This window comes from Mauremys mutica, chromosome 1 (genome assembly GCF_020497125.1).
Source record: "Mauremys mutica isolate MM-2020 ecotype Southern chromosome 1, ASM2049712v1, whole genome shotgun sequence".
In the NCBI taxonomy this organism is placed as follows: Eukaryota; Metazoa; Chordata; order Testudines; family Geoemydidae; genus Mauremys; species Mauremys mutica.
The window spans coordinates 295,873,626-295,891,909 of record NC_059072.1 but is presented as its reverse complement, the minus strand read 5'-3'; the positions used below and the strand labels follow the sequence as shown (position 1 = coordinate 295,891,909).

Here is an 18,284-nt window from a genome sequence, read left to right as displayed (position 1 = left end):
CATCCCTAAAACAGATACAGGAGTTGAATATAAAAATCTCCTCCAAGTTTTTATGCAGACATAAATATATGCCTCTGATATGCCTCAAGGCAAACCAGTCTGTTTAATAGCTGACTGTCATTAGTTTAACTAGGAAGTGTCCTCAAATCATGGGAAATTATGTGTTACCAATATGCACTCCAAATGCTCTTGAAAAACTTCTTATATCAAGATGTAGTTTAATCTATCATTTACTTTGAGTGACAGTTTATACACTAAGTAATATTACTTTTTACATCAAAATATGTTGTAAATATAATGTTTTCATTTATGGAATATGAAAAATGACTGTCATTATACTAGGGTGGAGAAAAATCAATGATTGTTTTTACAAACAAACAAAAAAAAGGATTTTTTTTTCATTTTAATTGAATTTTTTTTATTTTATTGTTTAAATTATAATGTGAGGTTTTTTTTAAAAAAATAAAACTTTTTAAAACAAAATCTCAATTTAATATACAGGAAGTTCTAGCCTGTCTAGCAGAGAATGGCCCTAATTACTATTCACATATTTTCTAACATGTCTTTAATGGTTGGCTTTGGGTCATTTAGTCTGCAGGATGCTTAACCCTTTCTGGCCATGTGTTACACTTTGTATAAGATTCATTGCAATTATATAACAGTGATAGCAACAATGGTTTGCATGGTTATATTTTAATTAGATAATGTCACAATATGTTAAGGCCTAAACTACTTATAATCTCTTAAAATATGTAAATAAACTGACTCCATAAGCCTGTGGCAAAAACTTTGAATTAAAGGCTGCTTTTCTATATAAATAAAGAATCGGGGGAAACATCTGACTTTTCAGGTCAAGTTTTATAAACATGGCACAGTAGGTCAGCCTAAATAATATAGGAGGCTGTCTCATTTTCAAGAGATTTATGTGTGACTAGGAACTTAAGCTCCAGTCACTTTCAGTTAGGCATATTTGAAAATTTTCCCAGGCTGACCTGAAATAATCAGTTTAATTCACTGACTATAGTTAATCCCTCATTTAATAAATCATTTAGTTGTAATTGTGAAACATGTTTTGATAAAAGAAGTTTTTGTATCCAAAACCTTTTGAGATTGTTTTGTTTAATACAAATAAATCTTATACGCTGCTTTATGTGTTTAATTAAAATTCCAGTTACCATTCTAATGAAGCTTAATACAAATCATGTGCAAAACCTTAATTATCTAGTAAATAAGGAATATATCATTCAGCATTTTCTAATAGACTAAAAATGTTTGCAGTGTTGTTGTAGCTGTATTAGTCCAAGAATATAAGAGAGACAAGGTGGGTGAGATGATATATTTTATGGACCAACTTCTCTTGGCAAAAGAGACAAGCTTTCGAGCTACACGGAGCTGAAGAAGAGGTCTATGTAGTTCAAAAGTTTCTCTCTTTCACCAACAGTTCATACTTAAAATATACTGTTAATAAGAACCTGAAAATATTAAGCTATGTAATTGCTTAAATAAATGTACATCATTCTAGTGTACCCTCCTAGGTACAAAAAGATGCACCAAATCTAGTGCAAATGCTCTATTTAGTTACAAATCAACATGTTTAATTATTATATCAGCCAGTGAGAATGCACCTTTCTTTGGAGAATAACTAAAGTACAAATGGAAAAGTTGATTACAATTAATTATTTAAATTTAGGCTTTCCACTTGGTGATTTAAATCACTGATTTAGATAGCCTTGGTTTAAATCAATGCACCCCACATTAAGCCCTTGATAACCCCCAAAGGAATTACAGGTTTCAGAGTAGCAGCCGTGTTAGTCTGTATCCGCAAAAAAAACAGGAGTACTTGTGGCACCTTAAAGACTAACAAATTTATTTTAGCATGAGCTTTCGTGAGCTAAAGCTCACTTCTTCGGATGCATAGAATGGAACACACAGACAGGAGATATTTATACATACAGAGAACATGAAAAGGTGGAAGTATGCATACCAACAGGCAGAGTCTAATCAATTGAGATGAGCTATCGTTAGCAGGAGGAAAAAAAACTTTTTGAAGTGATAATTAAGATGGCCCATAGAAGGTGTGAGGAGAACTTAACATAGGGAAATAGATTCAATTGGTGTAATGACCCAACCATTCCCAGTCTTTGTTTAGACCACAGTTAAAAGTATCTAGTTTGCATATTAATTCAAGTTCAGCAGTCTCTCTTTGGAGTCTGTTTTTGAAGTGTTTTTGTTGCAAAATTGCCACCTTCAAGTCTGTCACTGAGTGGTTAGAAAGGTTGAAGTGTTCTCCCACTGGTTTTTGAATGTTATGATTCCAGGGCTTGCATATGTCAGCTGACTCAGGCTCATAGGGCTCAGACTGCAGGTTAAACTCCACTGTAGACATCCTGGCTTGGGCTGCAGCCTCAGCTCTAGGACCCTGCAAGGTGGGAGGGTCTCAGAGCTCAGCATAGGCACCAGGTTCCACTGACTACTCTGTCATGGTACAATGTGTTAACTTGCGACCGAATTCTGATTTGAGGTACACAGCTGAAACTCCCGTTAACTTTGGGAGGGTTGCAAATGAGTATATTGAGGACAGAATTTGGCTTTACATTTTACAATTATTCTGTACTGCTGTATCTCAAAATAAACAGTGTGAATAGCTCTATTAAACTTGAAAAGACTACTTGAGAAGGAAGAATGGTCTTAAAACTTTCTCAAAAGTTATGCTAATAAAAATGCTTTATACCCTTTTCATAAGACTAAGTAAAAACGTTGACATTAGAGGTTTTCAGGAACCCAATTCCCAGTTAAAGTCCTGTTCTTCGTAAATAGTTTTATTGGACTAAGTGACGTACATCTGACTATAAAATAACATAAGCAGTGGTTCCAAATTTTTATACTCAGTTTGCTCCTTTTGATCATTTTCTGCAGGGACATGTGCAGTGAATTGTGATTAATATCACTAAATAATTGGCCAGAAAAAAACAGGTTACCCTGCAGGATAATGCATTTACTTACACAATGTGTTTTTGTAGTGTTCTGTGTAATTTGACTTACAATTATAATTCTTAACTATTAGCTGCTAGTACTTGGTATAGACTTGATTCAGCAAGGTAATAAGCATGTGTTAACTTTAAACACATGAGTAGTCCCACTGAAGTCAGTGAGGTCATTGATATGCTTACTTCTCTTGCTGACTAAAGGTCTATTTGGGCACTTCTCTGGTAATGTCATTTTACTTCTATTTTTTTTTATTTGTATGGCTCTTTCCTTATTTGTACGTGTCTATTTATAAATATTTTTCTCACATAATTTCATTGCTATTTCCCAATTTATTCCGTTCTATGTAATTTTGGAATAACATTTAAGAATATTTTTGCAAATGTAAAGCCAACATGAAAGATCACTATTAAAAACATACTGAAAGCATGAAATGCACCTTATTTTCAAATGTTGCCCAGCAAAAGTGACCCAGGAACGGTATTGCTGTCTTGTTGGAATCTTCCTGCCATGTTTGTGAATTGGGGTTAGGGAACAGACAAGATTAAATATTGAAAAGATGGCATACGCAGATAAAAGCTTTAGTATTACCTCGTAGTCTCTGAGGCTTGTAAACTTTCTAATTAGCTCACTGACTTTTTCATAAGAAGGTCTCTCTGGTACGTCTCATTTAAATGTTTAGCTTCTATCCATTTTTCATATAATGTACCTGTAGGCCCATTTGCTGCCAAAGAGAAGAGGTTAAGAGAAGATGGTGTCCCTAGCCTCTGTTTGCTGAACAGAGTGGCTGAGAATGAGTGACAGGGAATGGATCACTTGATGATTACCTGTTCTGTTCATTCCCTCTGGGGCACCTGGCATTGGCCACTGTCGGAAGACAGGATACTGGGCTAGATGGACCTTTGATCTGACCCAGCATGGCCATTCTTATGTTCTCAAACTCACCTTGTTTTATCTAGAGTATGTCTGAGATCATCTACATCTTGCTCTGAATTTGGAAGCCTTAATTTACATTAGAAATCTTTTTTTCTTTGCGTTCTCCCCTTCCTTTCCTTCACGCTGGACTCTTTATTTCCCCCCCTCCTTAAAGTGGCAGTTGTTCAAGCAAGTTGCCTTTGGGGAAAAATAAGTAGCTTCCTGCAGATCTTACTCACACTTTCATGTGAGTAGGTGTTTTGATGGAAGTACCACAGAGTATGGTACATATTTCCCACTGGCTTTGGGAATGATAATCTCAAGTTCAAACCTAGTTCTGTCCCTGTTAAAACATGGTGTACTATTCCATTGCCACACCACATGGGTGAACGCCTCTTGTTTTTCTAAACTAATCATAGAACTGCTGTATCTTTCGGTGTCTGACGTTATTTCTTAAAACTCATTCTTTGTATGTGAAGTAAATTGTTCGTGCCACAAATTAATTGTACCAGTAATTGAAACACTGTGTTCTTTTTCTTTGTAGAACCAAAATCACAGTCTCATCCACAGCATCAAGTACAACACAGAGTGCTCAATATAGAGCAAAATGGCATAAAAGATTACAACCATCCAAGACATCTTCCTCGAAATGATACTAGACAGCCAAGAAATGAGAAACCCCCTCGTTTTCAAAGGGACATTCAGAATTCAAGACAGGTTTTGGAAGGTAGTGGCTTATCAAGAAACAGAGGTCCTGAAAAACACAGCTCTTTAGGACCAGAGCAATGGACTGAGGATAAAAATAAGTGTGATAGACCTTATCCAAGGAACGATAGGCTAAAGGATATTGGTTATCCCTCAGCCACTCACCAGAGTGATGTTTCTTTTAAAAAGAGGGATAATGCTATGCAAAACAGACCTGGAAAAGGGGCTGCATTCATGGAATTGAGAGAGAATTCCAGTGTTCAAGATACCATAGATGATGATAATCAGAAACGAGGAAAAAAGGAAAACCAAATACATAATCCTGACAATTTTTATGACAGGAAAACACGAACAATAAGTAATGAAACTTTTAGTTTAAAAAATGAGCAACATTTTGGAATGAATAGTGACTACCAGAATCCTATTAGAACTGATAGTTTTAATGCTTTATCAAATGGAGATACTGAATATCCACAGAAAGGAAGACGAGTAGGACCTATTAAATCACCAGGACCCAATGTTGCTCCACCATTTGAAGACAAAATGTTGTATTATAACGCTGGTCCCAAAAGGAGATCTGGGCCCATCAAACCAGAAAAAACATTGGAACCATCTATTCCTGTGGAGTATGGTAAAAGCTGGAGGCCAAGGGATGAATGTTTTGCTCTTTATTGGGAAGACAACAAGGTATGTCCCAGTCAAGTAGGAAATACTGTAAATTGTATCTTTAAAAACAAAAGGGATGGTGGCTTTAATGTGCTGCCACAAAGAGAGATTTTGTGTGTGTGTGTGTGTGTGTGTGTAATTTCTTACTTGAGCTAGTATCTTGTTATCTAGGGCTGTACACGCAAGGTACATGGCGTACTAAGTCTCGGGGAAGGGAAACTGAATTCCTTGCTGTCCAGAGTGATCGTTATGGTCATCAGATGACATTTTTGGTACTAGGAGCAGCAGCCTGCAGCCCTTCTTGATATAGGTGACGATCACATTGATCAGGGGAAAGGGTGCACCTCCCATGATGCCCATAATCTTGGGGGGGAAAACTTTATGAAGATTCTCCCTACTGTTTGACTTTTTTACATCACCAGGAGATTGTTTATTGGCTGAAATATTTCTTGAATGGGTTAATTATTTGTGTCCATGTTAAAAAGCCAACAATTTTGTTGTCTTGATTTTAAAAGTATAAATATTCCCTTGTTTCATTTGAACTTTTTTACGTTTCCAATGCCTACTAATTATTATTATGAGAAGAAATTTTCTTTTCTTTTCTCATTGTTATAGACATTTTACTATTTTTCCCCAATTGTTAATTTCAAGAGCTATTGCCATCCATCTTTTTTGTTTTTTTTTAATCTCCCCCCCTCCCCCCCCCGAGCTTTGGATAATCTGAAAAGAAAAACTACATTTTTGTATGTGTTTTTAATGTGGTTTTTTCATTGTTCATCTAACAGCTAATATTTCTAATGATTTCACGTGTCTAATTTTTTTATCAGCTGTGATTTGTATTATTTTAATATTTTTAAGCAGTTATTCCGCTGTATAAATGTTCAGAGTGGGAAGTGGCCAGGGCAGTTTTGGAAACCTTTACAATGTGATTTTTTTCTTTTAAATAAAGGAGCAACTAAGGTTTTTTATTTTTAATCTGCCTCTTTGGATTATATGACTCAGACAAATGGTCAGATGTTCATACACAAATGTTTTCAGTCATGAAGACAGGTTAATATGGGGGTTGCATGTTTCAAATACGTATGCATATTCGGAACTGGTACATATGCATCATGTACCCTGATTATGGATGGAATTTTTTGAGAAAAATAATGTAATCATTGTGTGATGCTTGAATTGCTGGGTTGTGGATAGTCAGGAACTCACAAAATGTGCTAAGCAAGAATGTTAATTCATTGCTTGTTACTGATGTAGTGTATCTTAGTGAAAATTAGCTACAAGAAATGTATTGATGCAGCAGATAGTTCTGGACTGGTGTGTGCCTGTGCTGTCTCCAGTAGTTGTTTAGAAAGATCCTGTAGCCAGGTAGTCAAGTGCAGTGGTGATTGTAATTACTATAGAAAACAAAGATTTCTTCATGTTCAACTCTATAAAGTGTTATAGGATATCCTCCAAAGATTTGTTTCAGTCTGGAGGTTATCTGAAGATAGACGCTTGATAGGGAGGATTAATTTAAGTGAACTGATTTGAACATATTTCAGCTTAGTTCTGTTTGGGAGAAGGCTGAGGTTAGTTTGGCTCACCGCTGCTCTAAATCCCCTTTAAGATCCTTTCATAAATGAAATAAAAGCGTATTTGTCCAAGCTTCTTGCTTTGTTAGAGTTAGAAAAGTGAATCCCTACTCTCCTTCTCTAAATCCTTCTAGAAAGGTAAAATAGTTGTCATCTTGATGCCGCTTTTTTGTCTCTGCATTTTAAACCCTAAATCACTTAGGTCTAGAAATGCTCTCACATTTTTTGTAATAACCTGACTGTGTTCTGAGTAAAACTTCCAAATGAATTGCTAAATCTTAGCACTGTCCACTCACTATCTTTTTTTTCCATTGTGTAAAAATGTCCAGGTAATGATGGACATGTAAATTTGCATTTGGTTTTAAACTGACATGAGTTTCTAATATATGCATATTTGGTACAAACATATTTTGAAAAAATTAATAAATTGTTTAAAATAGAATCTTTTAAAATGTTATTGATTTTTCTTGCAATATTTAATCCAGTGTTTTATGACCTTTTGAAATTTCTCTTTAAGTTTTACCGGGCAGAAATTGAAGCTCTTCATTCTTCTGGAACAACTGCAGTTGTTAAATTCTGTGATTATGGAAACTATGAAGAGGTGCTACTAAGCAACATCAGGCCCATTCACGCAGAGGCATGGGTATGTGATAACAAATTGTATACAAAGATATAAGCTACATTATTTCTGTAAAATATGTAGCTTTAGACAAATGAGTCCTGCAAAGGGTGTAAATGTAAAAGCACTGTGTGGAAAAATACTTTAAAACTGAATAGATCTGCCTTATTTATTTAAATAATCACCCCTAGATAATAGAAAAGATTCCTGTGGTATTATTTTTCATGTATAATAATTAAATTGTATTGTTTTGAAAATGAATAACATTATTTACTTGTTAGAGAAACAGTGATTTGTATATGCAAAATGGGCATTTTATGTATATTTTATTCTCTCTCAAGTTTGTGTTTACTCTATATATGGAATACCAAGTGATTGTCAAAATAAGATTTCTGATTCACTAACATGGCTATTGTGTTTTATTACATGTAAAGATTAGGAAAAGAGCCTTTCAAATATACAAATATATTCCAAACGTTTTTATTATGTGTATATGTATAGGTAAAAAAATACAGATTTGTTTGTATCATGATTTTTCTTTTTTTGTTTTTTGTTTCACTTATTTCTTCTTTGCCAAATATCATGCCAAAACTGTGGTTACAGAGATTCGCTTAGAATGTATTGGCCTTATAGCATCTAATTTGTACAAGGCTTTGGGAAATATACAATGCTACATTTAGGTTAAGAAAAAAAAGAAAGAGAAAAAAGGAGTAGAGAGTCATTTGTACTGAGGTTCTTATTTATTCTCTGAATAGATGTACAAAAGTTATTCTTCACTACCTATGTAACTGATTTCTTTTCTTATTATTGGGGGTGTCTGTGTCACCCCAAGAGATCTTAACTCTCATTAGTTTTTAATGGTCCTTACTTCCTAGACACTTCCTAATAGGCATGTTAGTATCCTGGAGGCAGAACAGTCACCCAGTGTTCACTGCCAGCTGTCTTTCATTGTGAGTTGTTACCTCTCGTTCTGTGGACCTCCCTTGTGGATTTTTTTGTTTTTGTTTTGTTTGGCAACTCTACAGGAATATGAAACTTTTTCTAGTTTCTACATTAATATTCCTATGAAGTCTCAATATCTTATTTCCACTGGTCGAACTGCTACTTACCACCACTTGGGACACAGTTGTTTCACAACTCTACATTTCAAAATCTTTCACTTGTAAGTACCTCATTCCTTCTCCCATCTTCTCTCTGAGTATCACCACAAGCTGATAGTTGGTCTCAAAGTGCTTATGGAGAAACCCTGAGATTTCACTGTCTTGCTGCTCAGACATCCTTGCAGCTCTGAGTTTCTTGCACAAGAAAGCTATTTGCACTTTGTACTTTACTTTTGTGTCCTGTTGCTAGATCTAATTCTCATTTTAAATACATGCCTCTTCAACTTCTCAGCACTTACTGGAATCTTGTTCTAATGCTAGTAGATATAATTTATTTTTTGTGATTTCTCTCTCTCTCAGGTTTCACACATTAACCAATGTAAGAGTGACTTAGGCAACATTTACGGCAATGCAAAGTAAAGTTCTAATGCCTTGTGGTTCAGCATAAGATCTGAGACTTGGTTAATATGATCCAGCGTATTGCCTTCTCCAAATTGACTGCAGGGATTCCTTTTCTTCAACCATTTTCTGTTGTCAACTAGAGTGGCTACGTTCCATCCTTTAGAGGGATTCTCTGTTTTTTACTCTAGTCTTTCCACGTAATACTGGTCCTTGATAATCTATATTGAAGATGTGCTGTTATGTGTTACATACAGGCATCTTCTTTGTCCCATACTTCAACTCTGGTTCTGTAATACTGCTTGGTTCCCCACATTGTATTTAAAAGCATCCTTTGAAGCAAGAGTCAGTGCTGATAGGAGGAGCTTTAATGATTTGACTCTATAGTCTATGCTACAATAAGACCACAAGGCATATTCAATCTATTTTTTCAGATTCCTTGTCACTGTTTTTCCAAAACACTTTTTTGGTGCTTAGAAACTGAATCACACCCAAAATTTCTCAACATACATCGAAATAGAAAAAGTACTTATCTGCAGGAGGATGATGCAAAAATGTTATGTCAGTCAGCAGCAAAGTAGGAACCACTGAACTTAAGGCATATGAAAATCCAGTTTAACCACTGTGTTCTGTTTCTTTTGGCTGATTTCCTGTATGACCACCCAAATGATGCTGAGATACTGCTGATACCCTGCTTTTCCCATTAGCATAACTATCAAACTGCTTATTGTAGAAGTGTGGTGATTCTTGGTGTTATCAATAAGAAAAAGATTTTTCATTGGCAGTATAGATTTAGGACTGGACTGCTTTAGTGAAAATCTTCTCTCTTTGCTAGGATGTAGACTAGATCCCTTCTGCCTAATATTTCTAGGATCCTCTTTAATTTCCGCCTCATCTGAGGAAGTTAATGCAAGATGATCTGAAGGTTCCTAGAGCTATACATTACATGTGGAAATCTATTGCTGCAGAGTGATAGTCCTGTTGTAGCGTTCTTCCATTACCTCATTTTCTTTGGATGCTGGTATGTTTCTTTTAAAAAACCTCTCTGACAGCTAACATACTGATTGCTACCAAACTATTGGCATTAGTATACCAAATGTTACAGATCTAACTCTGATAGGTTACACAAAGTAAATAAAAGGGCTACTGAGTGTTTTTTTAAAGACCCCATTAACAACTATCATTGTACTTGTCATGCAAAAATAATAAATCTTTATAGTTTTGCTTAGTTCTTGTAATATATGTATAAAAGCCCTGCAATCTGACTGTTTTTAATAAAAAAACATTATATTTTACTTTACATTATTTAAGAATTCTCTTAGTGTTCATCCCCTACACAAGATTTTGAAAATGTACCCTGGTGTTTCTCTAAATGTAGCAGTGATCACTTAATGCAAATGTTATATTCCTGACAAAAAACACACCAAAAAAAGCCTTTGTAGAAATAACAATTGCTTGTTTTTCTATTAAAAGATGTAAAGTTATACTAGCAAACTGAAAAGCATGAAATGTTAAGGGGCTTCATGACTAAACTAATAGTCTGTTGTGTGGAAAAATAAAATAAAGTGAAGATAATACTTTAAACCTAAAGTGTTAATTTTTTCCTCTAAGTTTTAGGATTATTTTTTCTTATTAATTACTAGTGGTTTTCTTTCTAGCATAAGTGTTTACTTGGTCACTTCACTATGAAGATCATTTATTTATGTTCTCCTTTTCCTTCCTGTCATCCCTAGGTAATAATCTGGTAGGGTTTGCTCCTGGCTCTACAGGTAGAGTTTTAGCTTGTGGTTATAATTGCTTTTTTCTGGTAATGTAAAGAAAGGCAACACTGTGTCTTCCCCTACCTCCACACATGGTAATCTCATTCTGGTGCTTCTAGAGTCCAACTAGGATTAGGTTCACGGGAACTTTTCTCCATGCCTCTTTACTTAAATAATAGTGATTATAAAATAAAGTCTATAGTTTGTTTGTTGTTAGTGTCTTCTTCCTGAATCCCACCGTACAATTCTGTATGGAGAGCAGTATATGTCTCCTCACCATGAAGCAAGGAGGTAAAGAACTGTCAATCAAGATAAGTATAATGATGCTTTCTACACACTCTGTTGCTTTGTGAGGCATGGAATCCATTCATCACGTAATTTTTTGTTTTGTTCTATCCAATATGGGGACGTTGCAGAAGGGAAAGGAAAAGAGAAAGGAGTCTAAGGCTCCAGCTGCATTATTCTTGCTAGCATGAGTACTTCTTTTGGGGCAGGGTAGCAATCTTAATTCCAGGTGGTCTTGCTTCTAGCTTTGTGTCTCCTTCCTCACAGACCTGTAGGCACTTTAAAAGTTCTGACCCTTTCTTAAAGCAGGCTGTATCTTTGGCCCTCTCCCACAACAGTTTCTAGTGCCGGGTAAGTAAAAAAAAACAACTTAGGGCCCTTCTCTAGCAACGTTCCTTGGTTGGAGTAATGCGCCGGGCAGGACTTTCAGCTGCCTCTTCTGCCTATACTCAATCATGCAGTTCTGTCTTGGCTGGAGAAAACTTTAGCTGCAGGTTCTGAAAATCAGTCTTTCTGGGAATCAGGGCAACTCAACATCTTCTCCGACACTCCCCTCTTCTCTCCCTCCCCCAAGATCTTGATTTATAGCAACTATGGATTCCTTGAAGGATCTGGTTTTCTCTTTGTGTGCTAATGTATCTAATACCTTAGCATCACACCACACTGCTTTCACAGCTTACATTTAGGCAGCAAGCCTGCCTGTTATGAATATTTAGGCAGGCAAAATGAATATGACTGAGACAACTTTATTGTTATTCTTTTATCTAACTACTGATGACTTCTTGCTTATCACCTTGTTTGTCTAGCCTCCTAAAAATGAGGCAGCCAAGTGAGGTTCTTCTAACATAGTGTTTCTCAAACTGGTGGTCCCGACCCAAAAGAGGGTCAGAAGACTGTTATAGGGGAGTCATGAGAGTGATGGCTGCTGGCCAGGTGCCCAGCTCTGAAGGCAGAGCTGCCGCCAGCAGCAGTGCAGAAGTAAGGGTGGTGGGTCTTCACAGTCTGAAATATTTTCAAAGAGGTTCCCAGCAAAAAAAGTTTGAGGACCCCTAACAATATAATATAATAATCCCAAGATTGCCTTAGGAGAACCATGTCTAGCTGCATCCATTAGAAATGCAAGCTTCTTCTTTTTATATCTGCTTCAGATAGGCTTCAAGAACTTTGGCTCTTTCGCTCTTTCACCATTAGGAAAAGCTCCAGGTTGATAGTTGGATTCACTATGTGTTGAATGAATGACTGAGGATTCCCTTATGCAGGATTTCCTACCACCTCCCCCCCCACACCCTCCCCACACACACACCTCCCCCAGCACTCTCACATCGTTTTCATCTGGAAGGCTACCATTGCAAGCTCTGTCTCCCATAAAGGGTCTCGTGGTCATGGTCTCTCTACTCCCATGAAAACTCTAGATTTGGGTTTTTGTGGATATGTGCCTTCAAAATCCCATTTTCCCATTATGATGGTTTAGTTTCCTTTCTCATCTCAGTTAAACTAAAACAAGACTTTGCTATGGGTCTCTGAGTTTCTTGATTCTTTCCCCCTTCTTGTGAAGGAACTCTTTGACAGAAAGAAAACAACAAGGAGTCTTAGATGCCAGTTACTTCTTCCGAAGGACATCATTCATGTGTTGGTCATCTGTTCCTTTTACATAGGAAGTCCTCTCCTTTGAGTGGTTTCCTATACTTCTGAGAGTGTGTTTTCCTTTCCTCCATTATTTTCTAACAGACATGACTTAGGGTATATCTACATGAAAGCTGGGAGCATGCTTTCCAGCTCAGGTAGACATATGTGCTAGCTCTGCTTGCATTAGCATGCTTAAAAAATAGCAGTGTAACCAAGTGATGGCTTGGACTAGGTTTGTATGCAGTGTAACCAAGATATGGCTACACTGCTATTTTTAGTGTGCTAGCTTAAATAGAACTAGTGTGTGTTTATCTACCCATACTGGGAAGCACACTCTCAGCTGCAGTGTTGACATACCATACCATACCACAGACTCAAGTGGTATGGAAAGCAGCTCTTGAGGTTCACCTGGATTAGGAGTCAATGAAGATTTCTCATCTTGGTACAGGTAGGCTATACAATTCTACATGTAGGCTATGCAATTCTACATGTTTCTCTCTGACTCAAGGTTGGCAAATGCTTGTCCAGCAGACCATTGTAGGCCATTTCCCAGTTTTACACTCAGGCATTTCTCATTCATCCAAACTGTGTAATATTACTCCTTGTTACTACAGATCATATCCCTTTCCCCATTTTGTGGTTGCTCAGAATTGTTAAACACCTTTACCATCAAAAGGATAAACTCCCACTCTTCTAACCTTTCAGATATTATTTAACTGAAACTAATCAAAGTCAACAGTTTAGGTATCCAGTATGATGATTTTCTCGTGTTGAGGACAGAATAATTTTTTGGTACAGTCCTTAAATTTTTTTAATTTTAAAAGGGACTATTTTTCCACCTTCCACTTCCTCAAAAAAATACGTCTTTCAGGCCTCTCAGAGCATAACATGACTAAGCTGTTCTGACTTCTGTTTTACAATCCTCTTGTCATCTGAAAGGAGACCTTTAGTTTCTCTTTTTATGGGACATTACAAACTCTTGTGTTTAGCTCCCTTAGTCCAATAAGTTGATGAAAAATCTAATTTCTTATAGAGAAAGCATTCTCTGTGCTGAAGTGAATTTGGTCAGTACATATGCTGGTTACAGAAAGAGATAGTCACACCTCTTGGGTAGGAACTGTTTCACTACATCTGCTGTCTATCTGGAAGCATATGATGGGGAAGAGACAATGATTGACAAAACATTACTGATTGGTAATTGTTGAAGCAATCTCATTTCTCTATTTTGCTTCCCAACCTCTTTTTTCCCATTAATTTTGGAAGTCTGATTGGCTGCCCTTAAAGGATTAGCTCAGGAATTTTATGAACTAAGAAAGAAGTGAGAGGACTCGAAGAATTATCCCTGCCTTGATTGATGGTTTTTTGCTCTCTGATGAGAGGAGATGTACATGTTGTGTTGGGTGGTAATGTAGAGAAGAAATTATGGCAAACCCTATTCTTAGTAAATAATTGTATTCCGTTTTTTATTCTTTCCTACTACATACAGTACATATTCAGTAGATACAGAACTCATGGTGAAGGTTTAATGTCTCATCCTTGGACAGTCACACCGAATACCCTGATAATTTGGGTTTTCTTCATTAGTTGGCATTCTGTAGGCATTATCAGGTTCCCTCTGCCAAGAAATGTTCTCCACTTGAGAAAATACTTTTAAAAAAATTAGTTGCAATTGACTGTGAAATGGATTGGTGGCAGAAAAGCAATCTGGCTCCCTGCCTTGGTAGTGATAAGTCATGTGGAATATTCTTTTTCCCTGTTGAGTCCTCCAAAATATAGGAAAAATACTAAGACCGTTAGTAAAAACTTACTAAGAGTACTGTGTTTCCTGCCTCTGTTGTTCAGGCAAACCATTTTTTGTTCTCAATTGATAGTTTATTTCATGTCCCAAGGAAGGCATTTACAGTTGGGAGAGTTAACTGGTAGTAGGCTTCTGAGTTTGGACATTTCTGTTTACAGCTATAGGAGAATAGTGATAGTTTAACAATCAGTGCTGCTCAGGAAACTTATGAGATCTATAATATTTCCTGCAAATTAATCTGCTTTTATGTCCTGTGAAAATGGTATACCCATATTTTCAAAACTTGTATTGGAGAGGTATTTATCTGTTTGAGCCTTACACAAAAGTAATGTTTACACTATCAAAATTGCCATATTTAAGCATGGCTGTTAGGCAAATTTAGGGAACAGCTAACCACTTCACTTAATTCTTCTTCTGGCTCTGATCTGTTGTGTTGCATAATGCTATGAATACATATGGCTAATTTTGCATGTGTGTTCTTCCCAAGTATGCAGTGTTATGTCAGTCCCAGGATATTAGAGAGACAAGATGGGTGAGGTAATATCTTTTATTGTTGATGAGAGACAAGTGGCATTAACAAGGGAGCTGAGATGGGAGAGGCCAATTTTCATTTTTAACCTCAAGCTTTGAGGTGAGTGAATGCGGAGAGAATTATAAAATTTAGATCAGATTATATCATTAGTGGAACAAACAACTAAAAATGGTTTTTGCATTTCAGTTGCCAAAATATTCAGCACAACTATATTTTCTTATAGTTTTAAGACCCAGTTAGGTCTTACACAAACTAACTTAGTGTCTTTTCCCTTGTAGCCAGTACTAAAGTTAATAAAGTTAATCAAAACATAGTTTCAATATGAGAAATTCTGAAGTTTTTCAATAAACTGGAATTACGGGAAAAATCTTCCTTTGTCTTTATACTAGGTTTTATTTGAATAGTTATATAATCTAGGATGTTCTTTGTTTACCAAAAAAAAATAAAAATACAATAGTTGGTATTAAAAAGTTAACAATTGACAGTAGTTATCACATTTTGGCATTGGAGATATCACAGTATTTCCTAATATTCAGAAATAAGATTTGGCTTGTGGTATTTCAGATACTCTTGTGGAGTGACTGTTGGCAAATGTTTGCCTTTTTAATGTCAAAGTCTATAAGTGAATCGGTAGGTCTTAAAAAGTGCCAGATTGACACCCATGTAAACTGAAGTCTTGTAACTAGGTTCTTAGATAATCTCCATCAATGAATTTTATATTATATGTACTATTATTATTATGTATTACCAGAGAGCCCATTTCCCTAGTCATGGACCAGTACACCATTGTGCTAGTTGCTGTACAAATACAGAACAAAATCCCTTGTGTAGATCTAAGACAACTAAGAAACGAAAAAAGAAATGGAACAAATAACTATGTTCATTGTTGAACAAGTGATTTAAGCCAATTTACAATCTGACAGATAATTATTTCCTTATCTCTTTAGGGAATTTGCTTAGGTAATTCAGAAATTTTTTTTTTAAAAAAGAACCACTGAGTTAAATATCAGAGGGGTAGCCGTGTTAGTCTGGTTCTGTAGAAGCAGCAAAGAATCCTGTGGCACCTTATAGACTAACAGACGTTTTGCAGCATGAGCTTTCGTGGGTGAATACCCACTTCTTCAGATGCAAGTCACTTGCATCTGAAGAAGTGGGTATTCACCCACGAAAGCTCATGCTGCAAAACGTCTGTTAGTCTATAAGGTGCCACAGGATTCTTTGCCACTGAGTTAAATGCAATTACAATCGGACTCTAAAAGTCAAAATATTACCCTTCTGGTTAAATACCTCACTACTGTTATGGCACATCTAAGAGCTTGTCTTCACTACTGTGCTAAATCAGCACCGATGCAATCGATGCAGCGGCATCGATTTAGCGGGTCTGCTGAAGACGCGATAAGTCTATCGGAAGAGCATTTTCCCGTCGACATAATCAATCCACCTCAACAAGAGGCAGAAGCTATGTCAATGGGAGAGCATCTCCCACCAACATAGCATGGTGTAGACAACGCGTTAAGTCAACGTAAGTTATGTTGCTCAGCTAATTGAGTTTTTTACACTCCTGAGCGACATAACTGACATCGACTTAAGCAGTTGTGTAGACAAGGCCCTAGCTATACAACCATTTTTGTCATAGAGGACCTGAGTATTTTGGTAATTGGAGTACTTCATGCAAATGTCTTCTCAATATAACAAACTACTATAATATATAACTCCTTGCAGAAACTGAAGTTTTCTTTAAATTTACATGCGTATGACAAAGTGGGTATTCACCCACGAAAGCTTATGCTCCAATACATCTGTTAGTCTGTAAAATGCCACAGGACTCTCTGTTGCTTTTTACAGATCCAGACTAACACAGCTACCCCTCTGATACTTTAAATTTACAGACATCCCAACTTTAATGAGTAACAGGATATAATACTTACATGGAGTCGGATGATTCAAATCTTCCAATTTATCCTCATTGTTGGACTCCATATGAGTCGTCTTTGAGAATCCATATCGTACTCAGTGGGGTATTGGATACTTATACTCCACCTGGGAGTTATGGAAAATATGTAAAACTTGACAATGTAGTACAGTGGATAGACCATGCACTGGGACTCAAGAGATCGGGGGTCTATTTCTGGCTTCAGCCACTGGTTTGCTGGGTAGCTTTGGACAAGTCACTTCTCGTCCCTGTGACTCAGTTTCACCATCTCTTTGTAAAGCCCTTGAGATCCACTGATGAGAAAAGTGCTATAGAAGAGCTAGGTATTATTATATCCAAGTTGTTAGAAGTTAGTTCACAGTTCATACTAAATTTCCCTGTGCCATTATGTCATTAATGGCCTCTGATGTCTACTTTAAAGACTGATGACCAGATCTGGTTCTAGTATCTCCACCTTTTTCATGTATATGCACTAAAATTAATAGCAAAGTATACTAATGATATTTTTAATATTCAGAATAGCACAGAATCAAAATAAGAATGAACAGCATACCAGCAGCTTACCCTATGAACAGACAGCAGGAAACTTAATCAATTCTTGTGTTCCTCAGTTCTGGATATGGTGATTATTTACATATTTAGCTGCCAGCAGTAGTTTCACACACATTCAGAATATGGATATTTTAATGTCTAAGTCTAAGTTACAGAACACAAACTGCAGGAAATGTCTTCTGGGTGTGAAGTACTCAGTGGTATTGCATCTGTTTACAACTCACAGCAAACACCTTGTCTCGAGAATCAACTTCTTGGAAACCATGGCACGTATGCCATGACAGTATGTGGGCGATCTTTGAAGTAATGTGACCTGAAAACCAGATTTAGGCACAGACTAATTGAAATCTAACTGAAAGTAACTTATTGGTCTCTTTCTGACTAGGGGGTTCAATCCTGAAAAGTACTAAATCTCTCTTGTGAGGTTTACTGAGCTGTCATAACTCTCATGGAAATCAGCATCTCGTTTTGGGCCCTGTGAAAGTATGCTTGGTACATACTAGTAAATATGACAACCCAGTACTCTCAGAACATGGATAGATGAAAAATATAAATACATTTTCCCCTTTCTCCAAATTTAGGATGATAGCCACCAGTGTATGAAAGAAATAATGTGGAAAAAAATCCTACATCTCTTCCCTTTTCAAATTGCATAGACTGCAAGAAAGGAGATAAAAGTTTCATAGAGATGATTTACCTCTTAGATTAGAAAAGTGTTTTAACCAGTATAGCTGCACATTATCCACAATTGTAGTTTGTCTGGAGTATCTCTTTTCACAGAAATTACATCCTGTCAAAGGTACACCTGACAGCAACTCCATTAGGGTTTTCAGAATTA

At 36.4% G+C, this 18,284-nt stretch overlaps 1 protein-coding gene across 2 annotated transcripts in view; it reads left to right on the top strand.

Moving 5' to 3' along the window:
• Positions 1-18,284, top strand: part of TDRD3 (tudor domain containing 3) — a 271,154-nt gene that overhangs the window by 210,836 nt on the left and 42,034 nt on the right. For both annotated transcript variants that reach the window (XM_045012123.1, XM_045012124.1), the window contains 2 exons: positions 4,445-5,292; positions 7,360-7,485. In XM_045012123.1, coding sequence (XP_044868058.1) covers positions 4,445-5,292; positions 7,360-7,485 — 974 coding nt within the window. The remainder of the gene's footprint in view (positions 1-4,444; positions 5,293-7,359; positions 7,486-18,284) is intronic.